We start from the raw sequence: 23,908 nt of genomic DNA on the forward strand, positions 1-23,908 counted from the left end.
TTGTCGATTACACGCAGTCCCGAGAAAGACTGCGCTGGAATCATGGGCCTTCAGCGCCCGTACTTGTAGGTCCCTGAAGACGGGATTGCCACCGACCACGTAGGTCAACCGTGGATCCGTAGTGCAAGGGAAATTTCTCCGGAGACATAGAATACGACTGAGAAGCCCAGTTTTCTGGGGATTTCAGCAGGGGCTTAATACACAGACCTTCCTAAACAGTTAGCAGCCCGTGTTTCATGTTAAAATTCGCTGCAATTTACTGAGCTCTGACTTCTGCCTTGAGTCGGAGAACTCGTTTTCCGCTGAGTAAATGGAAGTGGGGTTAGGGGTCGAATACTGCAAGTATAAGTTTTCAGACCTTTTGCATCATCGGGATAGGAGATCAAGGATAAATCTGACCATAAGGGCAAGGATGCCAATTTTTTGTATGGACCGTGGACCGTGGAGAACCCCTGGATGACGGGGTAATTATGTATAACGGCATAACCAGAATAAAAGTCGCATTCAGCGCATAGCTTTGCGCAGGTACCGGATGTAGTGTCAATAGCAAGCATGCAATGAACTGAATATACACCGTGAATATATATCGTGAATTATGTACGCGTCTATTCCCGATAGTGGTATTATTAGACATGATTATATGCAATGCCCCAGCTCTATAGAACTCATCGGTCACCTCCGTATCATGATCATTCGTTCCTACCATTTCGCCAACTCCGGTAGCCTCTATTGCCAAAAGAAGTCCCAAACGCTTCTGTTGATTGTCCGAGCTGCCGCGCTGCGTTTCTGACCTTCAATTGGAAACCCTGTCAGCGTCTCGTTCTTTTGGCCGCCGCTTTTGCCGCCCCCGAACACATTATATTTCTGCGGGCCTTCCGCCCAGATATGGTATCCCAGACTGCACTGCGAGAACGACACCTTCGGCTGATTGTTGTAGAAGTCATCATATGATGAGTCCAGGGCATCGGCGAGACTGCTCACGTCGCCGTCAGGGTGAAGCTGCTTCCATGGCTCGCGACACGAATCTTCGTTGCAGGACTTGAGGACCATCATGAGAGCGTCCAGCCGGGGGAGGATCTGATTGAGCGAGCGGTCGGCGATGGTATAACTCTGGTGGTTTGAGATATTTGCTGCTAGATTGACGGTTTGGGACGGATCGTCCTTCATTCACGTTAGCGTCGCACTATTAAGGAAGGATGGTAGTGTATCTTACCTTGAGGTTGAAGAACTCAACATCATTGGTACACCAGACCGAATAGTACAGGCTGTAGTCGTCGGAAACTAAACGAATGCCCTTGTAGGTGTTGTTCTTGTAGCTGTTGCCCTCCTGCTGAAGTTTGTTGCTCTTGTATCCGTAAATGCCTTCGGGGACGGCCTATCGTAGTGTTAGAAATTGTTACTTATCAGCGGGCATTGAACATACCAGTCCCCAGTACTCTATGGCAACATGCTCCTTCTTGTCGGTAGCATTGCTAGCCTCCAATGTCGTAGGAAGACGAGTCCCGTCGAGTCCTTCCTTCGTCGTATCCGCAATTGACAAGAAAGTCGGCGCCAGATCCGTGTGGCTCGTGACCACGTTCAGCGTCTCATTCTCAGGGATACCCGGACCGCGGACGATCAACGGCACATGGATATCGGTGTCTACACAACATTAGTATGAGATACGGGCGGGAAAACGACTCTTCTATACACACCATAACCACAATTCTTTCCCGGTTGCATCGCATGCTGCCCGGCGTGGTACCCGTTGTCGGTCGAAAAGAAGACGTAGGTGTTGTCGAGTACGCCAGCCTTATCCAGCTTGTCAATCAGACCCCCAACCAAGTCGTCAACGGCCTGGAGAGCTCGTAGGCGGCACCGCTGGAATTCATCAATATAGTCCACCTGCTTCTGCGAAAGCTCCGACAGATCGGTCACCCATCCGACAGCACCCTCGATAACTTTGTTGAAACTCTTGTCGCGCGGGATTTTGTAGTCCTTGAACAGATCCGCATGGCGCGGCGCAAACTCCGGCTCGCCGTACCATGTCACGTCGCGCGATGGATCATGCGACCCGTTTGAATGAGGCGCGTTCGGCGCGACAGTGAGCATCCACGGCCGATCCGGGTTGGCCAGGGCATCGTCCAGGAACCCCTCGGCCTTTGAACGCAGCAGGTCAGTCGAGTAGTTCCCCGCGTAGTTGACGGGCTTCTCTCCATTTCGTGTCATAACCGGGTGGTAGTAGCGGTATGTCCACGGGTCCAGGAGGAAGTCGGACTGGTTGAACCCCTTCACATAGGGTTTGTTGTAGTTGGACTCTGTGTGGGCATTCCACAGCTTCCCTACATAGTAGGTATCGTAGCCAGCTTCCTGCATCCAGATGGGAAGGTAGTTGTCGTTCCAGCCAGCACTCACCACACGCGGATACCCGCCGTACGGCAGCCCGACGTCTGTGATGTTGGTGTTGTGCGGCATGCGGCCGGTCCAGATGTTGGCTCGGGACGGGCAGCAGACAGCTACCGAGCAGAAGTGTTTGGGATATGATGTTCCTTTTTGGACTAGTTTCTCCTGTTTGTGGTTATTAGGTATGGGGTGGTTTGTTTATGTCGTGTTACATGCGTACCTGAAGCTGTGGCATGTGTTCCAGCCCACCGATATGGTCCTTTCCTTGGTCATCGGTGAGAATAAAGAGAATGTTGGGCTGCTTGGCGGCCAGGGAAAGGCCCCAGAGCAGCATTGACCCTAACGCGAGCTTCATCATGCGGGTTGTCTTGAACTGCCAGATCGGGCTGGGAACCTTCCCAGGACAGGAAGGGGGTATATAACTCCTATCTCGGCCAAATTTTGAGCTCGCGATATGTGACTAAGTTGTATCATTTCTCCACACAATTGCAAACCCTCGAAATGGACGATCACTATGCGGGTACTGGCATGTTGAGCGTTGAGGATAGACAAGGTGGGAGCATCCGTACCCGGGGATCATCGCTCGAAGCGGGTGGGACGAGTAACGGAGGAGAAAGCCGGAAGGCCGCTATCTTTTAAGAGCAAAGTCTGCATCGTGTTTTCTGGCTGTCGTCAAGCGCGGAGATGCACGAGGTGAAGCCGCAATTGCGAAATCTCACGGCCGATGGTGCTAGAGATGGACTGAATGATATAAGTGTGGGTCTACATCACGTCTTCAACCATGGGCTCTCGTTTTATCGGTAGCATTCGGATCAGGGTCGGCGATCATTTTACCCTATGAGGCCAGGGGTAGCTTAAGCAAAGTTTAGGTCATTGTGTACCTCCAGGTCCACAGCGGGTTATTCAATAGTTGCGTGACCTCAAGTGTGCAGCGGTGTGCATTGGCAAGAAGAGGGGTAGACTTGGCCTCCACTATGAACGTATGATGATGTTAAGACGTCTCATTGTCGAATACCCAGAAGCTACCTAGGTACTCGTCAAAATGGAAAACGACATAGACGTAGGAAACTACTGCTGTTATACATTATTAATCCGTACTAGGTAGGTGGTTGTCGGGTCTTTCCTACGAAGTAAACTTTGTTAAATATATGTGGGACCGACTAGGAGTCTGCTGTGTCATGCACTATGTAATCGGCCCCGTTCAGGAAAAGATAAACTTGATTGAGGACTGAAGAACATATATTGGATAAACAATGCCAAAATATCCACAGCGTTAATATGGATTGATAGATGTAAGATGTCACTACTCGCATCGGTTTATCCGGTGGCGGATGGACCGAGAAGGACTTTGGATCAAGTCAACGAAAGATCCTGATTTGGCACAAATATGCCCTTGCTAGATGAGCTGGTAGACAATTAGCTAAGTACAGCCAGAACAAAAAGCTACATATCAATGCACGGCCGACGCTTTTAACAACAAATTGCGCAACAACCCTCCCACGCAGCTATCCTCAATTCCCGTTTAAAAAAGGGCAGCCAGGAGACTGCATTCTCTATGCCCCATTATTTCAGCAAATCCAAGCCGAGGTCAATTGACCGGTAGATGGGACAAAACCACTAAATGGCATTAACCCTCGAACTCTACTTAAGCGAGGCGGGCGTATACGAAGGTACGATATCAGATGATCAATCTGACGGTCTCGGAACCTGCAAGTGCGTGTCATTGAACCTGCCGTAGTGAATGTAAAACAGATTTACCTTGCGTCTGCCGTGTACTCGTATATGTCTTTGCCATGATTAGACGAGGCAACGTATGTGACCTTATTTGTGTGATGGATCCTGCTGATCCCAAATGACGCACACACTAAATGATACATAAATTTAGCTTTCAAGACTTCCAGTAAGTTCCAGCGAGCATACGAAACAAGGCACAAGAAAGCGTATATATTGTTGCCGTGATACCTAACCTTGATGACTGCAGGCTGATATCGTGAACACAGCCAGTCATGGCAAGACTGCCACGTCGGTTTAATACATCCAGACTAATTGAATGTAGAGATTATTGCTTACTTCAGCTTCTAAACACTTAATTGAACGAGATGCCAATGTCTGCAGAACAAGCTGCATGTAAGTTACACCGCAAGATGGACCAGGTGCCCATCGCTGACCGCTCTCTCCCCCATAAATTCTTCAGCACCCCGTTCGAGGCTGCACCGTGCAAGATCGCATCTATCTATTGACTGATCCGCCATATAATACCAGAAGAAAAAAGCAAATATGGAAGAGAGCACGGTCCCTCCACCCCCCGACTTCACACGCTACATCACCACACACAACGACGCGGGCCAAGCTATAATCCATACCGACGCCACCTCCACATGGACCAACTACAAAAATGGCGCCATGAGGTTTCACGTTCCTTACGCCACATCGGAATTCCCCGTTGACATGAACGATGAACGCGACATCGCCGCCTATAAAAAGGCGATGGCGGATGGTAATCTGGGCTTGGTGAAGCGTGGTGGGACCGTCTGCCGGGTGGTGGATTTCGCGCCCAATGCGGGCCAACCCGGGCTGATGCATCGTACGCAGAGCCTGGATTTCGGCATCGTACTAGAAGGGGAGGTGGATATGCTGCTGGACTCCGGGGAGAAGAGACGTTTGCACCGAGGGGATATCGCTATACAGAGAGGAACTATGCATGAGTGGCGGAATCCAAGCCCGACCCAGTGGACGCGGATGCTGTTTGTGCTGCAGGACTCTAAGCCACTTACTGTGGAGGGAAAACTGCTAGGAGAGGATTTGGGGGCCCAGAAGGAGATCAAGGGTAGCTCGTGATATGGGGACAGATGGTATATTTGATGATTGATTGTCTATATGCAACGCATTTATTGGGCCACCTTAACCACAACCTTGCCGAAATGGCTCCCGCTAGCCAAGAATTTGAATGCCTCATTAGCCTTATCAAACGAGAACACCTTGTTCACGACCGGATGGATCTGATGCTTCTCATAGAATTCGATCATCTCCTGGAACCGATCCCGCGGTCCGTTGATGATCCCCTTCAGCGTTACGTTCCGTCGCAGGGCCAGCAGGTTGACATTCATCCGCTCGCCAGGCGCATCAATCTTGCCGGAGAGGTATCCGATGCAGTCGATGAGACCGCCGAAGGCAATGCAATCGAAGCTCTTCTCGAGGGTCTGAGCGCCGCCCGTTTCGAGAATGATATCGGCCCCGTGCTTATCAGTCACACGCATTACGTCTTCTTCCCAGTTGGGGTGGGTGCGATAGTTGATAACGTGGTCGGCCCCGAGAGCCTTGGCCTGCTCCAACTTAGAGTCGGAGGACGAAGTGATAATTGCTACGGTAAGGTCAGTCACATCCATGATTTCCCTTTCGCGATCGCATACCTTTAGCCCCCGATGCCTTTGCAATCTGCAGTCCGGCGATTGCGACTCCGCCCGTACCCTGCAAGAGGACATACTCGCCCTGTCCGCCGTTCTGTCCCATAGGGCGCATCCCGTTGATTGACATCCAGGCCGTGACGCTCGCAATGGGCAGAGTGCACGCCTCCTCGGCGGTCATGTAGCTGGGCGCCTTCACCAGGGCGTACTCCGGGAAGACCCGGTGGGAGGCCAGCACACCGGGAAGCGGGTGTCCCATGCCCTGGGAGAGCTCCTTCTCCGTGACCTGACCAGTCTGGTGTTCGGGGAGGAAGGTCGAGAGGACGCGGTCGCCGACTTTGTAGGTTGTCACGCCGTCGCCAACTTGGGTGATCACACCGCACATGTCCGAGCATGGGACGACGGACTCGCTCTTCCCGACGGATTTGTGGTGGTTGTATTCGCCGATGCAGACTGTTGGATCGGCATTAGCCCTTATGTCCAGAGGAACGGATGGGTTCAGATAGACGCATACCCTCGTAATCGCGGTAATTCAGAGACACTGCCTGAATCTCGACGAGGACTTCGCCTTTACCCGGGGGTGGCATGGGGGCCTCGGACATCTGGAGGCCGTCCAGCCCGCTGAGATCGGAGGTCCATTGCTTGATGGGCGAAGACATGGTGATAGGATTGCGCCGGGAAGCAGCCTAAGCGATGAAGCTGCAGTGGTGCACTTGTGGTGGGATGCTGGAGAAAAAGTGGTTGGAGACGCTTAATAATGGCTCGACGTCACAGTTGGAGATGCCCCACTTCGGAGACATTTAGCGATAAGAATTATCAATAAATGTCCCGATCTCCGTGCTTGGAGAGGTCGTCCTCATCTTGGGATGCGCTGTTGATGTTGGGCGTTGAGATGCCCAGTGCTCAGTATAGGGCTTGCTTCTTAGGACGCATGTCAGACTCGCGATTGCTCGACATTTCCCATTATTAGTAGCTGGAGTAAGATGACAGGCGAAGCGATCACTCATAATAGGGTATAAAAAGACCAACGAATGATCACTTATTCTTCTGTTTTCCCTCGTCCTCCTTTTGGAGGAGCTTCGCGCGTTCTCTTTTCTTCTTAATTTCCAGTAACCCGGTGCCAATATCGTGCTTTATATGGCAGAGATCGGTATTCTAACTCCCGGATATTCTGATTAGTTTTGACTCCTCCAAGTTTATCATTAGAATTAATACCAATTCTTCTAAGAAAGTGAATGGAAGCCTGGATATTATGTTCGTATCTTCGATATCGATAACAGAGCGGCAATTGACTTGCAGAACTCACGCGCCTTCCGCCTCATGAATGTCCTCGGCCCCTACAGATCCAAGAGGTGCTTCATGAAACGACGCATCATCAGGCAGCTGAATACGATACTCGCCAATGCTCGCAGCAGCGAGACTCACATCTTCGGCCTCAAACCCTACAACATGGCCCCCGGTGTTGTGATCCGCGGAGAGAAAATGTAGATGAAACCCAGCAACGCTAAAGCCGCTCGCGAAGACGGGCGACCAGAAGCCGAACAATACCCCTCGGACATGCTCCTTCTCCCGGATCGACTGGCGCCTCGCTAGGTCCACGAGAGGCTCCCTCGGCGTCGTCTGTGCGGGAATCACCCGGAACCAGATCTGCGGGAAGGTCGCCTCTACGCGGATGGAGATGAAGCGGTTTTGTTGCGTGGGAAGAAGAGGAGCGAGTGCGCTTTCCAGGGACGACATTGTCAGGGTAGCGAGTCGTTTGGAAAACGTGGGATTGAAGCGGGTGATCATGATAAAAGCCATTCGGTCAGTGGGATCGATCTTGCGGGGACGAGGGCTGTCCGGCGGGAAATGGTACGCTTTGCCGTCCATGATGATGATCTCTCCGTTGAGATGAGGTACGGTGCCGAGGCCATGGTCGCCGTGAGCGAGGATGTGGCTGATGCTTGGGCCCGTCTCACAGATACCGTGCATCAAAGCACTCACAACGGAGTACTGGTATAGATTATTTGAGGCCATAGCTTGGTGGTTCTGGTGGTTAGATGAATTATGGTCCGTGGGTTCGCAGTGATGGGAGCCCGGATGTACCGGGTGGGAGTCGTATTGGATGATTCATCAATCTGGATTGGAATGCTGGCATGCAAGTTGAGCCCAGGATCACCATCATCGACAACCGTCAATGAGTCCACTGGAGGATATGGTTTACAAGAACAGGATACGGCACCGTCTAGATGCCGTATTGGGATAAGGGGCGTCCGTCGCTCCGCTCCTGGCTCTATCAGGCAGGCCAAGCGCAAGGGGTCAACACGGACCAAATGCCAATAAGCCGAAAGCACATGCTAGACGCCACGATCCCACGCTACTACACACCCGATGGTACTTGCCTTGGTCGGCAGCCCAAGCTAGGCGCTAACCCAGCACTAAATCCTCCCGGCTACTTAGCCGCTCGGTCTTCCATTATGCTCTCTTCCTACTAGCAGGGGTCCTTGAGTTACTGTACCGTCTCCGTGGTACAACGGTAGCATCCACACGCGCGTTAACAGGGCGTGAAAGCTAATGTCACACGCAGAGTACTGCTGTCAAAGCTTGGCTGTGAGCTGAAAATCCGGGGATCAGACACCCCCCACGTTGGATGCGGAGAAGTGGAGAGTCGTCGGGAAAAAATTGGGTGGGGGTGGATAGTTCCCCGTGTCCGCTCTCAACAGTCTCCGCTTACTCTGGGCATGATGGCATGATCGAAAGAGGGTCGTGTCAACGTTCATTTCATTTCGTAATACTATGTTACATCGGAATTTCATAGAAACCAGCGGAAGTCGGGGCTCGCAGGGCCGTCCCGCAGACGCTCGGTGGGAACATCCTGCGCTTTGATACTGATGCCCGCCCTCCGGTTCCGCCGCTTGTTGTCTAGCCACATGAAGGTACCCAGAGATCCAGCCAGCACGGCGCCCGCGGCACCGAACGCGGCCACTGTGATGATCGCCGGCATGTACTTCGGCTTGTCCTGTTCGCGGAAAACATTGCTCGAAACAAGACCCATCAGGTTGGCCAAGGGCACACCAATACTGGTGAGGAGCACACGGCGGCCCTCGTGTGCGATGTTGTTGTTGTACCATGTGCTCAGGAGCACCGACGGCGCGGAGGTGCCCCAGGTCATCATGAAGGTGGAGAAGTATGCCAGTTGAATCTGGGAGTCGATGTCTGTGATGGACAGATAAACCATGAAGCCGCAGAACGAGAGGAGAAATCCGAGCACGATGAACGGAAAGCGAATCCGGGCGGCGTCGGAGCCAAAGGCGAGGACAAGGAGCATCACCGCGCCAGTGACGTTGGGGGCCACAGTGTAGAGGTTTGTTTTGACGGTGGCGTAGCCAAGTCGCTCGATGATCTGGGGCATGAAAAGGGCGACGGCCTGGATGGGGACGCCGATGCAGCATTCGATACACAGGAAGATGTATGTGCTGGGGTGTTTGAAGATTCCGAGGGCTTCGCGAAGCACGAATTTCTCGTTGACCACGGCACTAGAGTCGACCTGGATCCGGTGAAAGGCCAGTTCCTTCTCCTCCGGGGAGAGGAACTTGGCCTCTGCCGCGCTACGCGGTAGGTAGAGATAGGCGAAAACGGCGAAGAGAACGGTGACACCACCTTCGATAATGAACAGATAGCGCCAATTCGGCAGGCTGGAACCCTTGATCTGGAACACTCCGAAGGCGATGAGACCGGAGAACGCATTGGCGATGTTCGACGCCGCATAGAAGATAGCCAGGCGGCGGGCGAGCTCCCCACGGCGGTAGAAGGTTGTCAAGTAGTAGATCACGAGCGGGAAGAATCCGGATTCGGCCATTCCCAGGAACCAGCGCAGAGCGAAGATGCCGCCGAAGTTCTTGGTCGCCGCGGATAGCAGGGTGAACGAGCCGAAGGTGAACATCAAAATGGGCAGAACTCGCGCCGGGCTGAATTTCTTTCCGAGCATGGCGAACGGCGGGGCGAAGATAACGTAGGGGACGAAGAAGATGGAGAGCAGGAGGTTATATTGGCCGGATTTGAAATTGAGGTCTAGTATTGTCAGTTCGGAGCTGTCCCGTGGGTTCTTGCTCCAGTAGCATACCTTCGGTCATGCCGTCGGTCTCTGCATTACCCAAGTTACCCTTATCTAGGGCATTGAACAGATCTGCGCGGCGAGTTCAGCATATACTTCCTGCGCCCGTGATATCGAATGACCTACACATGAGAGCCAACACCGGAAGTAGCCGAAAGTCGAACTTGCGACACAGTCGACGCTCGGCCTTGTGATCGACCACCCTCACAACATCGTCGAACACTCCGGGAGCCGAAGATGCTACTTTGGCGTCGTCCTGAAGCGAGTCTCGACCAGCGGATTTGGCAGTATCATATTTGGACAGCCCCGCTTGGGGCGCATCACTCGAGGCCATCACGGATGCCGCCGGCAGTGAGAGAAGAGAAGATAGAGGGAGAAAGAGGGATTCTAGAAGAGGAGAGGAGGGCGAAAGGAGGAGAAAGGAGGAGAGGGGGGCTCGATGCAAGGAGGCAGAGTGGGAAGTATATATGCGCCATGTACAGCAGACACTCGCAACGGGTTATATAGCGCCGACAGTCGTCTCCCGCGGAAAGCCGGGGTATCATTAGTGCTGTAACAACGATAAGGAGCGTCGCATCGAAGTGATAGACAGCCGATGAAACCCCCACGCTAACCTCCGCATCATCGGCGGTCGTCAATTTGGACGGAAGCGGAGATGGTGGCATTCGGTATCTTATCTGCTGCCGACTATCTACTGTACAGTACCTATGGCCCAGATAGGGGCAGAACATAATTCCGTATCATCTGGCAGCTGCATCTATATATAACATACTAACATGCCGGGCATCGCTTGATCTACGTCCGTCGTCGAGCTGCATCTGCCTGAATCACCTCCTCTGCTCGTCCCCGCCAGTCCGCCTCCCACCGCGACAATGCTGGCCGTCCTTCGATCAGATCATCACTGGCCCATTGCATCCGGGCCTGATCCAAGGCCGCGTCGACATCATCGTCCGGACAAATGATGTAGAATGACCCCTTCTCGAGCCCCTTGACCAATTCCTCCGCGACTTGACTGGGGAGCCATGCACCGGCCATTTTCTTGACTTCGCGCTCGTCTGTCGGTCCAACATTCCCCATAAAGCCGGTCCATGTCCATCCTGGAACCAGCAGATGCACGGATATATGCGCGGTCGCGGGATCCGAGCGGAGATCGTGGGCCAGATGTTCCGTCAAACTCTTGATGGCGGCTTTCGAGGCATTATAGGCCGGATTTCCACCACCAGGCGGGTTGGTGATGCCTTGCTTCGAGCCGGTGATTACGATCGACTTTGGCGATGTAGACGAGAGCAGGAGAGGAATGACCGCCTCGATTCCGTTCAGCGGACCGAACACGTTGGTATCGAAAGTCTGACAACCACACTCAATTGAGTCCAGGGCTCTTGGGATGAATCCATACTACATGCGACACATACCTTCTTCCAGTAATCGACATCTGCCCACGGTTTGACCCGCCCTTCGTACGGGCTGCTCTGGGGTTTGTATCCCTTCCCCGCGTTGAGCACAACAAGATCCACTCCGTGGAAAGTCGAGTGGATCTGCTTCGCGACCTCAACCCATTTCCCCCTGTCCCCCACATCCATGACATACGTTTCTGTTTTGAGGCCAGGATCCATTGCCCCGAGCGCATTCCTTGCCTTTTCCAGGTTGGTCGCATCGATGTCCAGGAGCGCCAAATGCATGCCTCGGCTACGGCATATTTTCGCGGTCGCAAACCCGACTCCCGACGCCGCGCCGGTGATGAGGGCTGTTTTCTGGGGCTGTAGGACGGTCATTTTGTCCGAGCTTGAGATAGAGCAAGAGATGGTGGTGAAGGGTTGGGAGCATCGCATTGTAGAGGGATCGGGATTATATATATCGCGTTGTCTCCACTGAGGGGATGGCGGAGTTAACGGCGATAGGAGTCATCAAGTTGCATGACTTGCATAACTTGTATAGCAGTCATTGCTATGGTCTGGTCTGCTGAGGTTTCGAACGAGTCCTTCGGTGCAATCAGTTCATCATAAATGTGCACTCTCTGATGCGGCAACTCTCCGGAGGAGTGAAATCAATCTGAAGACATGCGCCCACGGTTAATTATATACTGGCATACCCTGGTCAGCCGAGGATACAGCCTATATGTACTCGAATAAATAGATTAAATCATTCCAAAGGATGGGCTATTCGAGCCAAGGGAAGCTTTGCTTGTGGGCTTGACGAAGACTCCTAACCAACTGCTACATATGAAGGATGAGCTCCTTACCCCAGACACAGCCACATGGGTAGCCCAGGGCTCAGTAAAAGCCATTGCTGTCGATCCTCCGCCTATTACCCTTAAAGCCCGGATTATAATGCGGAGGTTCCTCTCCTAATTCGGAATAACGACTGAAACAAACCCATTTATCCGGTTTAGCCGACTGCTGCAAGAATCATGCTCCTCATGGCTCTTCAGGCACAATGGTGTCGAGTCATTCCTTCGTGAGATGGCCTATTTATATGTTGGGGTGCTGGCCAGGGCGGATTCGTAGTGCGTAAAACCAACAAGCCTAATGGTGCATACCCGCAACGATGGCCTCGTCATTGTACCGAATCGTGTCGCTACTGTTCTTGTTCCCACATGTCGCGTGGTCATATCCGACTGTATCTGATCTGAAGACACGTCAACATGGAAACAAGCATTGGGTCAGCGTATGGGCAACAATGCCCCAGTTAGTGGAACCTTACAATCTACCTCCTGCTCCCTATGTATGGCCAAAAGTATATGTCGTGGGACCACACTTAAACTAACGTAGCCCAGAATGCGACAGACTCGGTGTTCAAAAATACTACAATTCGCCAGACATTCCGCATCACACAGTCTGCCGATCAGATACGTCTTCGCGTCTCGAATACTTTTGGAGTGAACGATCTCAGGGTCACAAAAGTTAGCATCGCTCTGCCAGTAGGTGATGAACTCGGAACAAGAGCTATCCAGGAGAATACGACTAAAAACGTTCTTTTCTCCGGAAACCCCGACATAACCATTCCAAATGGGGCTCTGGTCGTATCAGATACCATTAACCTCCCCGTGAAGGGGCTGCAGACCATAGCCGTCGATATCTACCTTGAACAAGGCCAGGAGGGTAGCGCAGTTACAGGTCACCCAGGAAGTCGGACTACCTCATGGATGAGTTTCGGCAATTGGGTTGGTGCGGCCAATATGACGGAAGCTTCGGCGATGAGCACTGATCACTGGTATGTCAAATGTCGAATTTATTGTATATCGCTCATGCAATACTGATCAAATCAGGTACTTCATCAGCGGGGTTGAAGCTGTCGAACCGGCTCGCACTCACAGTTGTGCTATCGTCGGTGACAGCATCACCGACGGACGAGGCAGCACTACCAACCAAAACAACCGGTCAGACTTTCCTAGCGCGCATTCAAGATGATTTAGCTAACAGTCAGCTAGATGGCCTGATCTGTTACTAAAGAGAATGCAAAAGAATCCAGCAACACGTTCAATTGCTCTTTTGAATCAAGCCGCTGGCGGAAACCGCATACTCGCAGATGGCCTCGGCCCGAATACCCTGAGTCGCATCGACCGTGACGTCCTGGCGCAGACCGACGTGAAGTATGCCATCCTCTACGAAGGCGTGAACGACATTGGAGTCGCAGATCCAACCCCAGAAGCACAGAAGGACATCGGTGACAGACTTATTGTCGCATACCAACAGATCGTCACACGGATCCACGCCTCCGGCATTCCTGTCTACGGTGCAACGATCACGCCTTTTAGCGCCCCAGAGGCGGATTCGGACATTCAGCCTTACTCTAACCCTGAGAGGGAGAAGACGAGACAGAGAATTAACAAGTGGATCCGGACCAGTGGGGTTTTCGATGCAGTGCTGGATTTTGACAAAGTCGTCCGGGACCCAGAGATCCCGTCGCAGTTAGCGCCAAAGTACGATTCGGGCGATTACTTGCATCCAAATGTGGCCGGATACCAGGCAATTGCGGATTATTTCCCTCTGGACCTGTTTTAGGCTGCAAAATGTATAGCTTACTATGTCGAGTAGTGACAAGCTACCTACTATCGCGAAGCGTGCCTATGGTGGTATGCATGGATCTAGAGCTTGCACGCATATTTCAAGAATCAAGCCATTTCAGGTACACCCCGGAATGATCGCGACTGCAAGGTCCGACGTCCATGAGTGCGTTTACCGCCCAGACTGCCAAAGATATCTCCGATGTTGTTCTTAGGCTTAATCCCAGCCGCAAACTTGGCGTCCCATTCATTCACGATCCCGTTCACCACCTTGACACCAGCGTTGTACAGATTGGCAACGGCAGGCTCATACCCTCCTTGCCATTCGTAGACAAGGTGCTGGAGAGCAGTCACGCCATGTGGGGGCCGATCAAAGTCCGAGCCGGTACGCATGACGATGATGCGAGCAAAGTCTGTCTTCCCATGCATGGCCGCGCGCAAAAGAGCTTCCAACGTCGCATTATCCTCCTGGGCGGTGGTGCAGTACTTGCCCGTCCCGTTCGTCCAGACATCGAATGTCTTCTCAAACGCTCCGCTCAGCAAGTGGCCACTGTAGTAGACGTCACTTGTCGCGACGTCACACTCGACCACGGCAGGGGGCGCAGCGCCAGCTGCGTAGACAGTACCGTTACTAGCGTACAAGCGACGGTACTTTTGTGCCTGGGCGGCGTCGGCCAGAGTCGCGTTCTTAGCCAAAGACGCGGCGATGGAGCGCAGCTCGTCGTTCACCTCGAACACCTCCGTGCCGTAGATGCTTCCGGGATACTGGAAGGGGAACGAGCCGCCCTGGGGGAAATACGACGTGGAGAAGTTCGACGGTAGCTCGCGGATGTCGATCTCATGCTGTAGAGCGACCTGCACGGCGAATCGCGAAAATGCGACGCCGCCGAGGGTGCCGGCCTTCGGGCTAATCCCGGCAATACCCGCCAGGAGAAAGTACGTCTGGGTGAGATCGAACTGCGGTGAGAACGCAATTGACGAGACGGTCACAGCAGCGTTGATTTCTCCCTCGCCGGTGACGAGCTGGCAAATCTCATAATCGGCCGTGCAGTGGACATCGGGGAACAAGGGCGATGCGCCGGGCACGGTGATGTTGTGGGCCAGCAGGTCAAATTCGCGGATTCCCCACCACACAGCGGCCTCGGGCTCAAACTACGATGATGTTAGGGGGTTGTTTTTATGGCTTTGACTTCACGGTCTCGGAGGCTGTAGAGTATCGGGTACCTACCATAGACACGATGAATACTTTGGGGGCAATCTTCTCAGGAGCTGCACCCTTGGTGGATTCTGCCAAGACGCCGCGAAGAAGACACGCACTGGCGCACAGCGCCCACGGAGTGATTGACCGAAGCTGCATGGTGAATATTACTCTCGCACGAGAATCAAAGTCGACACTGCTGGGCCAGTGATGATTTATAATTTCATCTCTATGGCAGGGCTGTCAAGGGGTCTCAAACGGATTGCGGTGCTTCGGAGCGGTTCCGACTGATACGATTCATTTTTGCTTCTCGATAGGGGAAGATCGGCGTAAGGGACGCCGGAAAATCAAGAGTAATGTAATACAGAATTATTCGCCCTTCATCGAGGGCATTTTTAAACTCCGAAGTAACGGTTGCTAATGGATATGCCTCAATCCTATGCATCTACAGGCTATATCGTAGAACATGGCGAGAATGTTTGCACAACCCGGAAAGCACTGACACTGTGATACAACAGTATCGCTCAAGTGACCAGATTCCCTCGTATGCCTTGGTTTGTTTGAGCCAGTGGAATTTATGAAGCATGGCTGACGCGGACTCGGGCACGATAGGGGTGTAACATTCACTGTTGACATTTTACCGCATTTGTGGGGTACCTACCTAGGCGGACGGGTCTTGGGGTCATAATGGAAGATGATGATACGTACGGAATAAGGCTGCTATTAAAGTTCTCTGGAATCGAACCGCCAAACCAAGCCAGTTGCTGACAATGCCAAAGAGCCAAGACTTGGAGATAAATTCACAAGAAGCTTGTTATGGCTATCAGTTAGCATAATCTTACTAGTCATTACAAGTGCCGACGCTGCAGGAAATTACTTCGGAGGACACCGAGGCCCACGTCGAATTTTGTCTTTAGTCACGATCCAGATACGCTATCTGCAAATGGTACGTATATCAAGTTTATCTCGAGACCTAGAGAGCTATCGCCCGATCCAATTCACATATGATAGCCATTGCAATGCGCTTTGGGTACTTCACGGTATAGGGGTGATATCACCTGATCTTACGAAGCCGTTCAATATCGTCAATAGAGTGGAGCCCAGTAAAATTCTACAGCCATGAGAGACATATGGCTTTCTGGGGTGCAACAGGAGTGTCTCATGCCGTAGTATCTTTAACATATATAGCCACAAACTTCACAGCTGGGATTATGCACGTGGGATTACTTAATTCTCATGCGACCGAATAAAGGAGCATACAGATTAACACAACGTACCCGGAACTTCTTCTGATAAAATAACTATGCCTTTTATCCAGAGATGTCAGTCACTAGGAAATCCTATCTCAAAAATTACGCATGACCTCCTATCATAATTTAAAATCCAAGAGCCATGGCCACTTGGCAATGCCCTACAGTAAATGCACAACCTCGACGCGGTGCGACACAAGGGACGATCAACGACGCAGAAGATCTCCCATGACGAGCAAGAATGACATGTTTGGCGTTGTCGATCCATGATCTGGATCGAAGCGACAGTGCGATTTAAATTAATCTCCCACCATGATGTTGCCTCACCACGTCATCTGCGGGTGCCATTTGCCCATGACGTCACACCCACCGTGGTCTATATTATCCATGGATTGAGCCAGCTCTGCAAGGAGGGGTGTATAGATATTTCCTGTGTTTATGTGAAAAGGAAGCCATCTGCCGTATCGCTATATCAAAATCAGTTTGAAGTGACCTGGCCATAGAGCTTGCGTAAGACCCGCCAAACACCCATACGCAAGTAGGCACTCACTGACTTGACAGAATCGTCATGCCTCAAATACACGATCGAATCCGCGAGGACCTCCTGATCAAGGAGCGTTCTCTATGGACCGCCCTCACTTGTGCGAACCCTGGCCCGGAAATCGAGAGGCTGTCCAACCCCGAGGCCAATTTCTTGTTCCCCCAGAAACCTATCCTGACCCTCGATGGAGAGCCGTCCCTGTCTAAAGAGCTGCGACCCCCGTTCCATCATTTTGACGAATTTCAACTCGAAGAAGTGAGGGTGATTGTCATCGATTTGATGGCTGGGACAGTGACTTATAAGATAAACGCCACTCGAGGAGGTGAGTCGTATGTTGGGACAGGATCCACCACGTGGAGTCAGGCTTCAGATGGCGAGTGGCGTATCGTGACACATACGGAAACACTCATGTAGCTTTTCGGGGTATATTTGATGTTAGTCATTGTACGTTATATCCAGATGAAAGTCTCATGACAGTCATGCGGTACGAACGATGCCTACTTAATATCGTGATCTTCAGCGATAACAGAGTTCTTTTGAAGTATGATGAATTGGAATGGGTTCACGACACGTATATTAGCCAGTAATTCCCTAAAGGTCTTCTAGAAGGGCAAGCCATGAAAGGGCCACCCCAACGTTCTCAGTAATATGACAAAGCTTGTCGAAATATTTTGAGTCAGGACAAATGGAAAGGAGCTACCCTGCTAACCAACCACGTAGTTGAGGGCTCCAGAGATGCTCTAGGGCCTGAGCACGAGAATATCCTGATACATTGTCCAGCATGCATGGTCTACTAACTCTTTATTATGACCAGGAACGCTCGAAAAAAAGCAGAAAATCTCGCTGTACCAACAGTAAAAACATTGCAGGAGAGCTCTTGGGCCGGGACACCCCTACACCTCGTACTATAAGGCCAGCGTGGCCCACGTGCGGAAATCTCGAGGAAACGGGCTAGATACCTACAATTTGCTGATAAAATGTGTTGCAATCCAGAACAAGATACTGGATCCGAATCATCCCGATACTCTGGCACCTTAGATCAATGGTAGAAAGCTGGCTTCTCCTTGACAAAACAAGATCCATAAACATCTAATCGGACGAAGGCCCAAAGTTCTCAATATTTGGCACCTACCAGTCATGGATGGCCTTGCAATATCTAAGATTGTAGTATAGTCACATAATTGGTTCCCAAAATCATCCATTGTTGGCTGTTGCAAAAGGCATGCGAACTGTGTGACGAGGCCACGACATAGGAGTTAATTGGGTAATGGATCGGTATATGTGAATTCCATTGCGATATGTCTTACAGGAATCATCAACGTACCTGCAGTAGCTCATATAATCTATAATAGTACTGGCCACTCTATAATTCTCTCCCCTCCTTCTGACAGAACGCTGTAGGTACTTGATGTAGTGCAATCTGGCAACTTTTATCATACATGTCTTTATCAATATATCAGTCAGGGCAGCTAAGTGATTTGCCTTCTCAAATGAAATATCTTGATGAGATAGAAGCTATCTACCCCGATGTTCTAGTCCATATGGGGCATAATCCACGAGGGATGGTTCTGGATGATCCGCAAATGAAATTGTCGATTAAGATCATCCTTCAGACCGGTTAGTGGGAAAAGGATAAAGTCGTGTATGGACTATCGGATTCGTCCTCAGATTCTGATCCTGAGGTAGATCACAAGACCTATTACACACTCTGTTCCAGATTACACTGCATTCCTACTATACATCTATGCATTTCTTCGACTTGCTCAAAAAAGGGCTAAAGCAAATCGCATCCCACATGATTCGATTCATCCCCTGCTGAAGTCCTGCCAACGGGATAGAGTTACCTTAATGGACTAAGACCGTCTTCTTGAGCGGAAGAGGTTTCCTAAAGTCAAATGGACAACATGAGAGACTTGCCACAGCGATCTAGACTCTCTAAATATAGAGTTCCAGAGTGATCGGCGGCTTGGACGTTGGAATCTCCAGGAAGGATATCCACTAAAAGCGGCTTGAGGTGGGCTTGCTGGCGACAGTGCGCTCGATCTGTATCCGTACTTGGTTATGATCTCCTTCATATGGAGTACATCGAATTCACTTGCTCTTGAATAAAGCATGTTACTTATACGGACATACGCCAATGCTCCAGCAACTCGAGGAACACTGATTGAAAAAGCTGGAGAACCATGGCACAAGGTACCTGTGATGTCATCCCGTCCGGATCGCCTATCCGACATCCAAGAAAATGACGACCGACGGAGGGATGTATGGGTTTGGGTCGGGTATATCGGACAAAGGTATCTATCTTACGAGAACGTCTACATCTCGCAATGCGAGGAAACGAGGGGAGTGATCGACTACCAGGGAATTTCCCCGGCGGGCTTTATGCATCCTGACGGTTCCTCTAGGATGCAAGAGTGAGACAATCCTGATGGAGAAACGCGGCGACGTTGCTGCTTTGGGCAAGATGCCCCATCGTCAACCAATTGGCGTGGAGCGTGACTAAGCGCGGGTGGAAAGGCCAAAGTCTCCTGACGGCGGCAACCCTAATTGTCCTCAAAAGTTCCGCGGAGGTTAATAACAAAGTACGATCTCCCATGAGGTCGTCGCGTGGATGCTGGATGTTTCCATGATGAGGAAGAAAAGCAACATTTCGAACGCAAAGGACTAACCACCTTTAGCCACCACCCTTGGGCTCTCGGTGGCCAGTGTGTTCCATGGCTCTATTATCGTAGCGGCCCCAACGGCTCGGATGGAATAATCTAGAGATTCGACTAGTCCATGACAGGTTGCCCTTGCTGACCTATGGGATCGCGAGTCGGGGATGCTTCGGAGGACCTGGTGGAGCCGGAAAACCAGGGCGTGATATAGTTCCTTGTGCCGATGCAGCGCCAGGAGTAATAGAGTGGATTTGCCTGCAGAAAATTTTCCCCATTCTTATTTTTTTATGCCGCAAACTACATAATTTCTGCTTTCCCCGAACCCTCTCCATTCCGGCCGAATTTACGCACCCCTTTCAGATATAGTTTGATTAACGGGGCCTATGTGACAGATCGCAAGCAGTATATTACCTACCATTATCGCCATCCGTGGCTTCCCTCGTATCTGAACTCGACCAGTCCAAAGCCACCCGTTTCGTCGGTCTGCGGTCAGTTCGCGCCTTGGAGTACGCACTATATCTATGTTCCTGCTGCATCGTGTTTAATCCCCGGTCTGCCGTTCCGCATGGGTGCAGACGATCTCCCTACTATCCCATCGACCCACCATGGACACAACGTTTGAATTTACTCCGGAACAAGCCTCTAGAGACTGGTTCGCGGACCCGGCCTACGAAAATGATGGATTTCACCGCTCTCTCACTTCTCTCATGGCACCTCGAAATATCTTCATCGTCGGTGCAGGCATTGCGGGCATTGCCTGTGCCCTTTCCCTCGCCAAAGAACTCACTCCCTTCGTCCCTGACCTACAAATCACTATATTTGAGCGACACGACGTTCTTTCCACTAGCGGCGGTGCTATCAACCTCACCCCTGTTGCCCAGCGACACCTCGATCGACTCGGCGTGCTAGACGAACTTAACCGCCTAGGCTCCGAGGGCGGAGCCGACGTCGATGCTATCGAGCTCTATTCCGCTCGATCCGGGAAATCGCTAGGGTCGATCGACTTCATAGACCACAAAGGAAATGGTTTCGGTGGATACAAGGGCCGCCGTGTGATGCGCATCATTCTTTCCCTGGCAATGTTGTCAGTTGTTGAACGTACCAAGAACGTCCACGTTGCTTTCGGGAAGAAGCTCGTCCGTGTCGAGGAAACCCCGGATCATGCCACCCTGCATTTCCAGGACGGCACCTCGGCCACTGGAGACCTTGTACTCGGCTGTGACGGTGTGCACTCCACAACCCGCACGCAATGGGTTTCCCCCAATAACCCCTCCGAGTACACGGGGATCTCGTTCTTGCAGACCGTCATCGACGCGAAGAGCATTGACGCACCAATCCATTTCAAGGCAACATCTATGAACGTCTCCCGGTATGGGTCGCTGCTGGCTAGCTACTGCGACCGGGATCGTGAGCAGATCTTCCTTGCTGCCATTGTACAGTTTGCGGAGGAGCTCCTACCACAGTATCGTCTTGACAATGGCCAAGAATGGCGCAAGAAATCCGCTATCAAGGGCGCCCTCCGTGACGAAATGCGTCATCGCTTCGGCCGGTCTGGGATCCGCTGTATCCGAGAAATGACTAGCAAGCCGGTTGATTGGATGTTGTACCCAGTGTATCAGGTTCGTCCTGGCGGAAGATGGCATACAGAGCGGGTGCTGTTGCTGGGCGATGCAGCCCATGCGGTACGTATATAAACCTTCATTGCGGACGGGACGCCGATCAACCAAGATATTAATTTGTATTCTTAGATGCCACCCCGGGATGAGTCCGCCGCATATGCATTGGACGACGCTATTTTGTTTTCTCGCATCTTGGCTAAACACCGCCATGAGCATCTCCACGTCGCCTTCAAAGCGTATGAGGATCTCCGACGTGAAACTGTAAGCTCTGCGTTCAAGGCCTCCCGTCGGATGTGGGAGAAGAATCGCGACCTGGGCTTTCTGGAAAGCCGGTTTAAAGAGTGGACCCTGCCATTCTACATTCGCAACTCCCGTGAGGCACGTGAAGCTGCATGGGAGTTTGACGCAACACAGATCGACATCCCCATGCCGGAGGATACACAAACGTCGTCTTCCTACTCTACTGATTCTTTTGAGAAAGGCTTTCGTGTTTAGAAGGTACTAGCCTGACTAGATGGGAGACTGGTAGGGTGGGTTTGGGTGCATTTAATGGAGTCCGGGTGTATCGCATTTCTTGCATTATCGAATGAGCTATGATTGGCGTCTCTGATATCCGATTGGTTACCATGTACATCATTGTGAGCGGGCTGTAATAAGTTTTTGGACGAAGAAATGCTCAATTCTGTTCCTTCAGGCTATCAAAGTTGGCAGATAAAACAAAAAACTTATCTTGTCCAGCAATAAATTATCCACTTGACTACTCAAATCCCCAAGATATCAACTCAGCATTAATATGCCGTATTACAGAGTCTGACCTGCAGAGCCAACAACGGCAGCCTTGACACCCGAGGATCCAATGAGGTTATAGCTGTATGGCACAGAGGTCAGAGTACCCTGGGGAGCAGAGTTCTCGCCGTCTCCAAAGTCATTGTCGCGGGCCACTGCGTATCCCTCATCAGTGGAGTACAGTGGCTTCTTACATCCGACAAACTGGTTGCCCTCAACGAGAACCTGGGCGCCCTGGCGGGTATTGATTCCATCGTTCACGTTCTCATAGTAGCTGTTGTAAATGTGGCCTGTACCGAAGCGGAGGGAAGGGCCACGCGAGTTGATGTTAGACCAGTAGTTGTTGGCATAGGTGACCCGCAAGTGGCCAGTATCCTCGTCTCCGTTGCTGTCAGAGTGGCCAACCAGCGAGGCCTTCCAGTGATCGTGGATGTAGCAGTTGGAGACGGTAACAAAGTCGGCAGCGTGGGTGAGCTACGCCCCGTTAGACCTCCGTATCTGAACGGGTGGTTTAAATGAAAGAAATTGGCCACTTACGTCAATCAGACCATCATAGTAGTCCTTGTCGTGGTCCATGTCTGAGGACACGTCACAGTGGTCAATCCATACATTATTCGAATACTCTGTTGTATAGCTGGGTTAGCATATGGCGCATGGGAGGCCCGTAATGAGAGATAAACGTACGGACTCCAATGGCATCGCCATTGTCAGCCAGTACCTTCTTGACGCCAAGGTTCTGGATGATCACGTTCTCCTTCTCCTTGACGAGGCTATCAAAATTAGACATGATATCTGGACAGTCCAACGTGCGTGCTTACATTCCAAATCCCTCGAGGACGGCGTTTGAGTCCTTGCCAATGATGCTGGTGTTGCTTCCGACACGGGCCTGGTCGGCAGTCTGCTTGATGTTGCCGCTCACAACGACCACCTTTGCAGAATCGCCGGAAACTGCCTGAGTGAATTGGGCGTACGACGACACCGTAGTGGTAGTTCCGCCAGCACCGCCAGTTGTGCCTCCATTCAAGCTGGCATAGCCGAAAGCGGTCTGGGGATATGTCAGATCAGCGTCTCGAGAGAGCGCATGGGTGAACGTACGCTATTGGTAGCCCGTTTATACATAGGAAAAGTAGCCGTGGGAACGGCAAGAGCCTGTCCAGACAGGCATGCAGCCAGTGCAGCGATCCACTTGAGGTTGATCATTTCGAACAGTGAGAGGCAAAGGATATATACAGGGTGGTAAGAATTGAAGATTCGATGAAAGAAAGGCACAATTAGAAGGTGATGATGATCACAAACTCCTGAGGGTCGGAGAGGTTTATATACCCTCGATGGAGATTTTTCCAGGAGCTGCAACCGCTGTTGTTTTCAAAACACTGCTAGCTAGGATGTATCTCCACTTGACGCCATAGGTGGATTGAGTAGGGGGTCCAGTGTCTCAGTGAATATAGTTCCTTATCATGGTTGGAGCGTTTCACCAGAATAATTTTCCGTCAGCTCAGGGGAGAACAGAGGCATCCGCCAAGAGGCATGAAGAACCATGAAGAGGACTTGGCTAGTTCGGGCCAATATGGTCTTGAGCACGACCTTGTTTTCCATGAAGATCAGAAGGGAGCTGCTCACTAGGGCTGCAGGAGTCCAGGCATAGTTTAAATGAGACATCTGAAATTCCACAAATGATGGGTGTGTTTCAGGTGGAATGCCAAGAAGCCTGGAGGTTTGAGAGGTAGTTCCGGGCGTGAGAGACGTGAATTAAGATTCTCCGGTAGTTAGTTCCTCTGTCCATAACTGTTTATAACGTAATCAAGATGGTCTTGGTTTTGAGATGGCTTGAGTGCGACAGTAACTGTCAACTGACTGTCGGCCAGGGCTGGGATCTATACGAGAAGCGGACCTCGAAAATGCGACTGGAAGGTAACATCCACCAGTTGAGTCGTGATGCCCTACCAGTTAGGTAAAAGCTTCTAAGATCATCCGT

At 51.5% G+C, this 23,908-nt stretch overlaps 11 protein-coding genes across 11 annotated transcripts; 4 read left to right on the plus strand and 7 right to left on the minus strand.

Moving 5' to 3' along the window:
* Nucleotides 1–574: 574 nt before the first annotated feature.
* BDV59DRAFT_175516 (sulfatase family protein) lies at nt 575–3,331 on the minus strand. Its single transcript, XM_073689273.1, has 5 exons — nt 2,603–3,331; nt 1,695–2,547; nt 1,424–1,641; nt 1,214–1,375; nt 575–1,161 (listed from the first exon to the last, which is right to left on the minus strand). Exons 1-5 carry the CDS (start codon nt 2,738–2,740, stop codon nt 727–729), a joined length of 1,806 nt encoding a protein of 601 aa, XP_073549221.1. The 5' UTR covers nt 2,741–3,331; the 3' UTR covers nt 575–726.
* Nucleotides 3,332–4,659: 1,328 nt separating this feature from the next.
* On the plus strand, nt 4,660–5,220 carry BDV59DRAFT_200804 (cupin domain-containing protein; the record flags this gene model as incomplete). Its single annotated transcript, XM_073693667.1, has 1 exon — nt 4,660–5,220. The coding sequence occupies one exon, from the start codon at nt 4,660–4,662 to the stop codon at nt 5,218–5,220; it is 561 nt and encodes a 186-aa protein (XP_073549222.1).
* Nucleotides 5,221–5,245: 25 nt separating this feature from the next.
* Nucleotides 5,246–6,551, minus strand: BDV59DRAFT_11650 (zinc-dependent alcohol dehydrogenase family protein). Its single transcript, XM_073686703.1, has 3 exons — nt 6,301–6,551; nt 5,793–6,239; nt 5,246–5,743 (listed from the first exon to the last, which is right to left on the minus strand). Exons 1-3 carry the CDS (start codon nt 6,443–6,445, stop codon nt 5,271–5,273), a joined length of 1,065 nt encoding a protein of 354 aa, XP_073549223.1. The 5' UTR covers nt 6,446–6,551; the 3' UTR covers nt 5,246–5,270.
* Nucleotides 6,552–7,088: 537 nt separating this feature from the next.
* BDV59DRAFT_200806 (acetolactate decarboxylase) lies at nt 7,089–7,802 on the minus strand (the record flags this gene model as incomplete). Its single annotated transcript, XM_073693668.1, has 1 exon — nt 7,089–7,802. The coding sequence occupies one exon, from the start codon at nt 7,800–7,802 to the stop codon at nt 7,089–7,091; it is 714 nt and encodes a 237-aa protein (XP_073549224.1).
* Nucleotides 7,803–8,577: 775 nt separating this feature from the next.
* On the minus strand, nt 8,578–10,213 carry BDV59DRAFT_207087 (putative MFS transporter; the record flags this gene model as incomplete). The annotated part of the gene is made up of 3 exons (XM_073694929.1): nt 8,578–9,836; nt 9,889–9,951; nt 10,006–10,213. 3 exons carry the CDS (start codon nt 10,211–10,213, stop codon nt 8,578–8,580), a joined length of 1,530 nt encoding a protein of 509 aa, XP_073549225.1.
* Nucleotides 10,214–10,454: 241 nt separating this feature from the next.
* On the minus strand, nt 10,455–11,686 carry BDV59DRAFT_11676 (SDR family NAD(P)-dependent oxidoreductase). Its single transcript, XM_073686711.1, has 2 exons — nt 11,292–11,686; nt 10,455–11,226 (listed from the first exon to the last, which is right to left on the minus strand). The coding sequence occupies exons 1-2, from the start codon at nt 11,649–11,651 to the stop codon at nt 10,675–10,677; spliced, it is 912 nt and encodes a 303-aa protein (XP_073549226.1). The 5' UTR covers nt 11,652–11,686; the 3' UTR covers nt 10,455–10,674.
* Nucleotides 11,687–12,555: 869 nt separating this feature from the next.
* Nucleotides 12,556–13,880, plus strand: BDV59DRAFT_200809 (SGNH/GDSL hydrolase family protein; the record flags this gene model as incomplete). Its single annotated transcript, XM_073693669.1, has 4 exons — nt 12,556–12,600; nt 12,653–13,089; nt 13,145–13,255; nt 13,307–13,880. 4 exons carry the CDS (start codon nt 12,556–12,558, stop codon nt 13,878–13,880), a joined length of 1,167 nt encoding a protein of 388 aa, XP_073549227.1.
* BDV59DRAFT_175522 (purine-nucleoside phosphorylase) lies at nt 13,861–15,517 on the minus strand. Its single transcript, XM_073689274.1, has 2 exons — nt 15,111–15,517; nt 13,861–15,034 (listed from the first exon to the last, which is right to left on the minus strand). Exons 1-2 carry the CDS (start codon nt 15,237–15,239, stop codon nt 13,991–13,993), a joined length of 1,173 nt encoding a protein of 390 aa, XP_073549228.1. The 5' UTR covers nt 15,240–15,517; the 3' UTR covers nt 13,861–13,990.
* A 1,206-nt stretch (nt 15,518–16,723) lies between these two features.
* Nucleotides 16,724–17,414, plus strand: BDV59DRAFT_11717 (uncharacterized protein). The gene is made up of 2 exons (XM_073686723.1): nt 16,724–16,840; nt 16,892–17,414. Exon 2 carries the CDS (start codon nt 16,899–16,901, stop codon nt 17,283–17,285), a length of 387 nt encoding a protein of 128 aa, XP_073549229.1. The 5' UTR covers nt 16,724–16,840; nt 16,892–16,898; the 3' UTR covers nt 17,286–17,414.
* A 2,446-nt stretch (nt 17,415–19,860) lies between these two features.
* On the plus strand, nt 19,861–21,831 carry BDV59DRAFT_11744 (FAD-dependent oxidoreductase). Its single transcript, XM_073686725.1, has 2 exons — nt 19,861–21,210; nt 21,277–21,831. The coding sequence occupies exons 1-2, from the start codon at nt 20,134–20,136 to the stop codon at nt 21,640–21,642; spliced, it is 1,443 nt and encodes a 480-aa protein (XP_073549230.1). The 5' UTR covers nt 19,861–20,133; the 3' UTR covers nt 21,643–21,831.
* Nucleotides 21,832–21,866: 35 nt separating this feature from the next.
* BDV59DRAFT_11693 (pectate lyase family protein) lies at nt 21,867–23,278 on the minus strand. The gene is made up of 5 exons (XM_073686714.1): nt 23,029–23,278; nt 22,752–22,978; nt 22,618–22,703; nt 22,471–22,556; nt 21,867–22,407 (listed from the first exon to the last, which is right to left on the minus strand). The coding sequence occupies exons 1-5, from the start codon at nt 23,131–23,133 to the stop codon at nt 21,949–21,951; spliced, it is 963 nt and encodes a 320-aa protein (XP_073549231.1). The 5' UTR covers nt 23,134–23,278; the 3' UTR covers nt 21,867–21,948.
* Between the last annotated feature and the right edge of the window lie 630 nt (nt 23,279–23,908).

This window comes from Aspergillus ambiguus (assembly GCF_047715705.1).
Source record: "Aspergillus ambiguus strain CBS 117.58 unplaced genomic scaffold BDV59scaffold_10, whole genome shotgun sequence".
Classification (NCBI taxonomy): domain Eukaryota; kingdom Fungi; phylum Ascomycota; class Eurotiomycetes; order Eurotiales; family Aspergillaceae; genus Aspergillus; species Aspergillus ambiguus.

Excerpts from the sequence above, each read along its gene's own strand:
- BDV59DRAFT_175516 (XM_073689273.1), bottom strand. The coding sequence starts at position 2,740 with ATGATGAAGCTCGCGTTAGGGTCAATGCTGCTCTGGGGCCTTTCCCTG. Across the intron at positions 2,548-2,602 it reads AACACATGCCACAGCTTCAG|GAGAAACTAGTCCAAAAAGG; the intron begins GTACGCATGTAA and ends AACCACAAACAG. Across the intron at positions 1,376-1,423 it reads CCATAGAGTACTGGGGACTG|GCCGTCCCCGAAGGCATTTA; the intron begins GTATGTTCAATG and ends ACACTACGATAG.
- BDV59DRAFT_11650 (XM_073686703.1), bottom strand. The coding sequence starts at position 6,445 with ATGTCTTCGCCCATCAAGCAATGGACCTCCGATCTCAGCGGGCTGGAC. Across the intron at positions 6,240-6,300 it reads GAATTACCGCGATTACGAGG|TCTGCATCGGCGAATACAAC; the intron begins GTATGCGTCTAT and ends CCGATCCAACAG. Across the intron at positions 5,744-5,792 it reads AAAGGCATCGGGGGCTAAAG|CAATTATCACTTCGTCCTCC; the intron begins GTATGCGATCGC and ends ACCTTACCGTAG.
- BDV59DRAFT_11676 (XM_073686711.1), bottom strand. The coding sequence starts at position 11,651 with ATGACCGTCCTACAGCCCCAGAAAACAGCCCTCATCACCGGCGCGGCG. Across the intron at positions 11,227-11,291 it reads ATGTCGATTACTGGAAGAAG|ACTTTCGATACCAACGTGTT; the intron begins GTATGTGTCGCA and ends TGTGGTTGTCAG.
- BDV59DRAFT_175522 (XM_073689274.1), bottom strand. The coding sequence starts at position 15,239 with ATGCAGCTTCGGTCAATCACTCCGTGGGCGCTGTGCGCCAGTGCGTGT. Across the intron at positions 15,035-15,110 it reads AAGTATTCATCGTGTCTATG|TTTGAGCCCGAGGCCGCTGT; the intron begins GTAGGTACCCGA and ends ACATCATCGTAG.
- BDV59DRAFT_11717 (XM_073686723.1), top strand. The coding sequence starts at position 16,899 with ATGCCTCAAATACACGATCGAATCCGCGAGGACCTCCTGATCAAGGAG.
- BDV59DRAFT_11744 (XM_073686725.1), top strand. The coding sequence starts at position 20,134 with ATGGACACAACGTTTGAATTTACTCCGGAACAAGCCTCTAGAGACTGG. Across the intron at positions 21,211-21,276 it reads TGGGCGATGCAGCCCATGCG|ATGCCACCCCGGGATGAGTC; the intron begins GTACGTATATAA and ends TTGTATTCTTAG.
- BDV59DRAFT_11693 (XM_073686714.1), bottom strand. The coding sequence starts at position 23,133 with ATGATCAACCTCAAGTGGATCGCTGCACTGGCTGCATGCCTGTCTGGA. Across the intron at positions 22,704-22,751 it reads GTCCTCGAGGGATTTGGAAT|CCTCGTCAAGGAGAAGGAGA; the intron begins GTAAGCACGCAC and ends TAATTTTGATAG. Across the intron at positions 22,557-22,617 it reads TGGCGATGCCATTGGAGTCC|AGTATTCGAATAATGTATGG; the intron begins GTACGTTTATCT and ends GCTATACAACAG.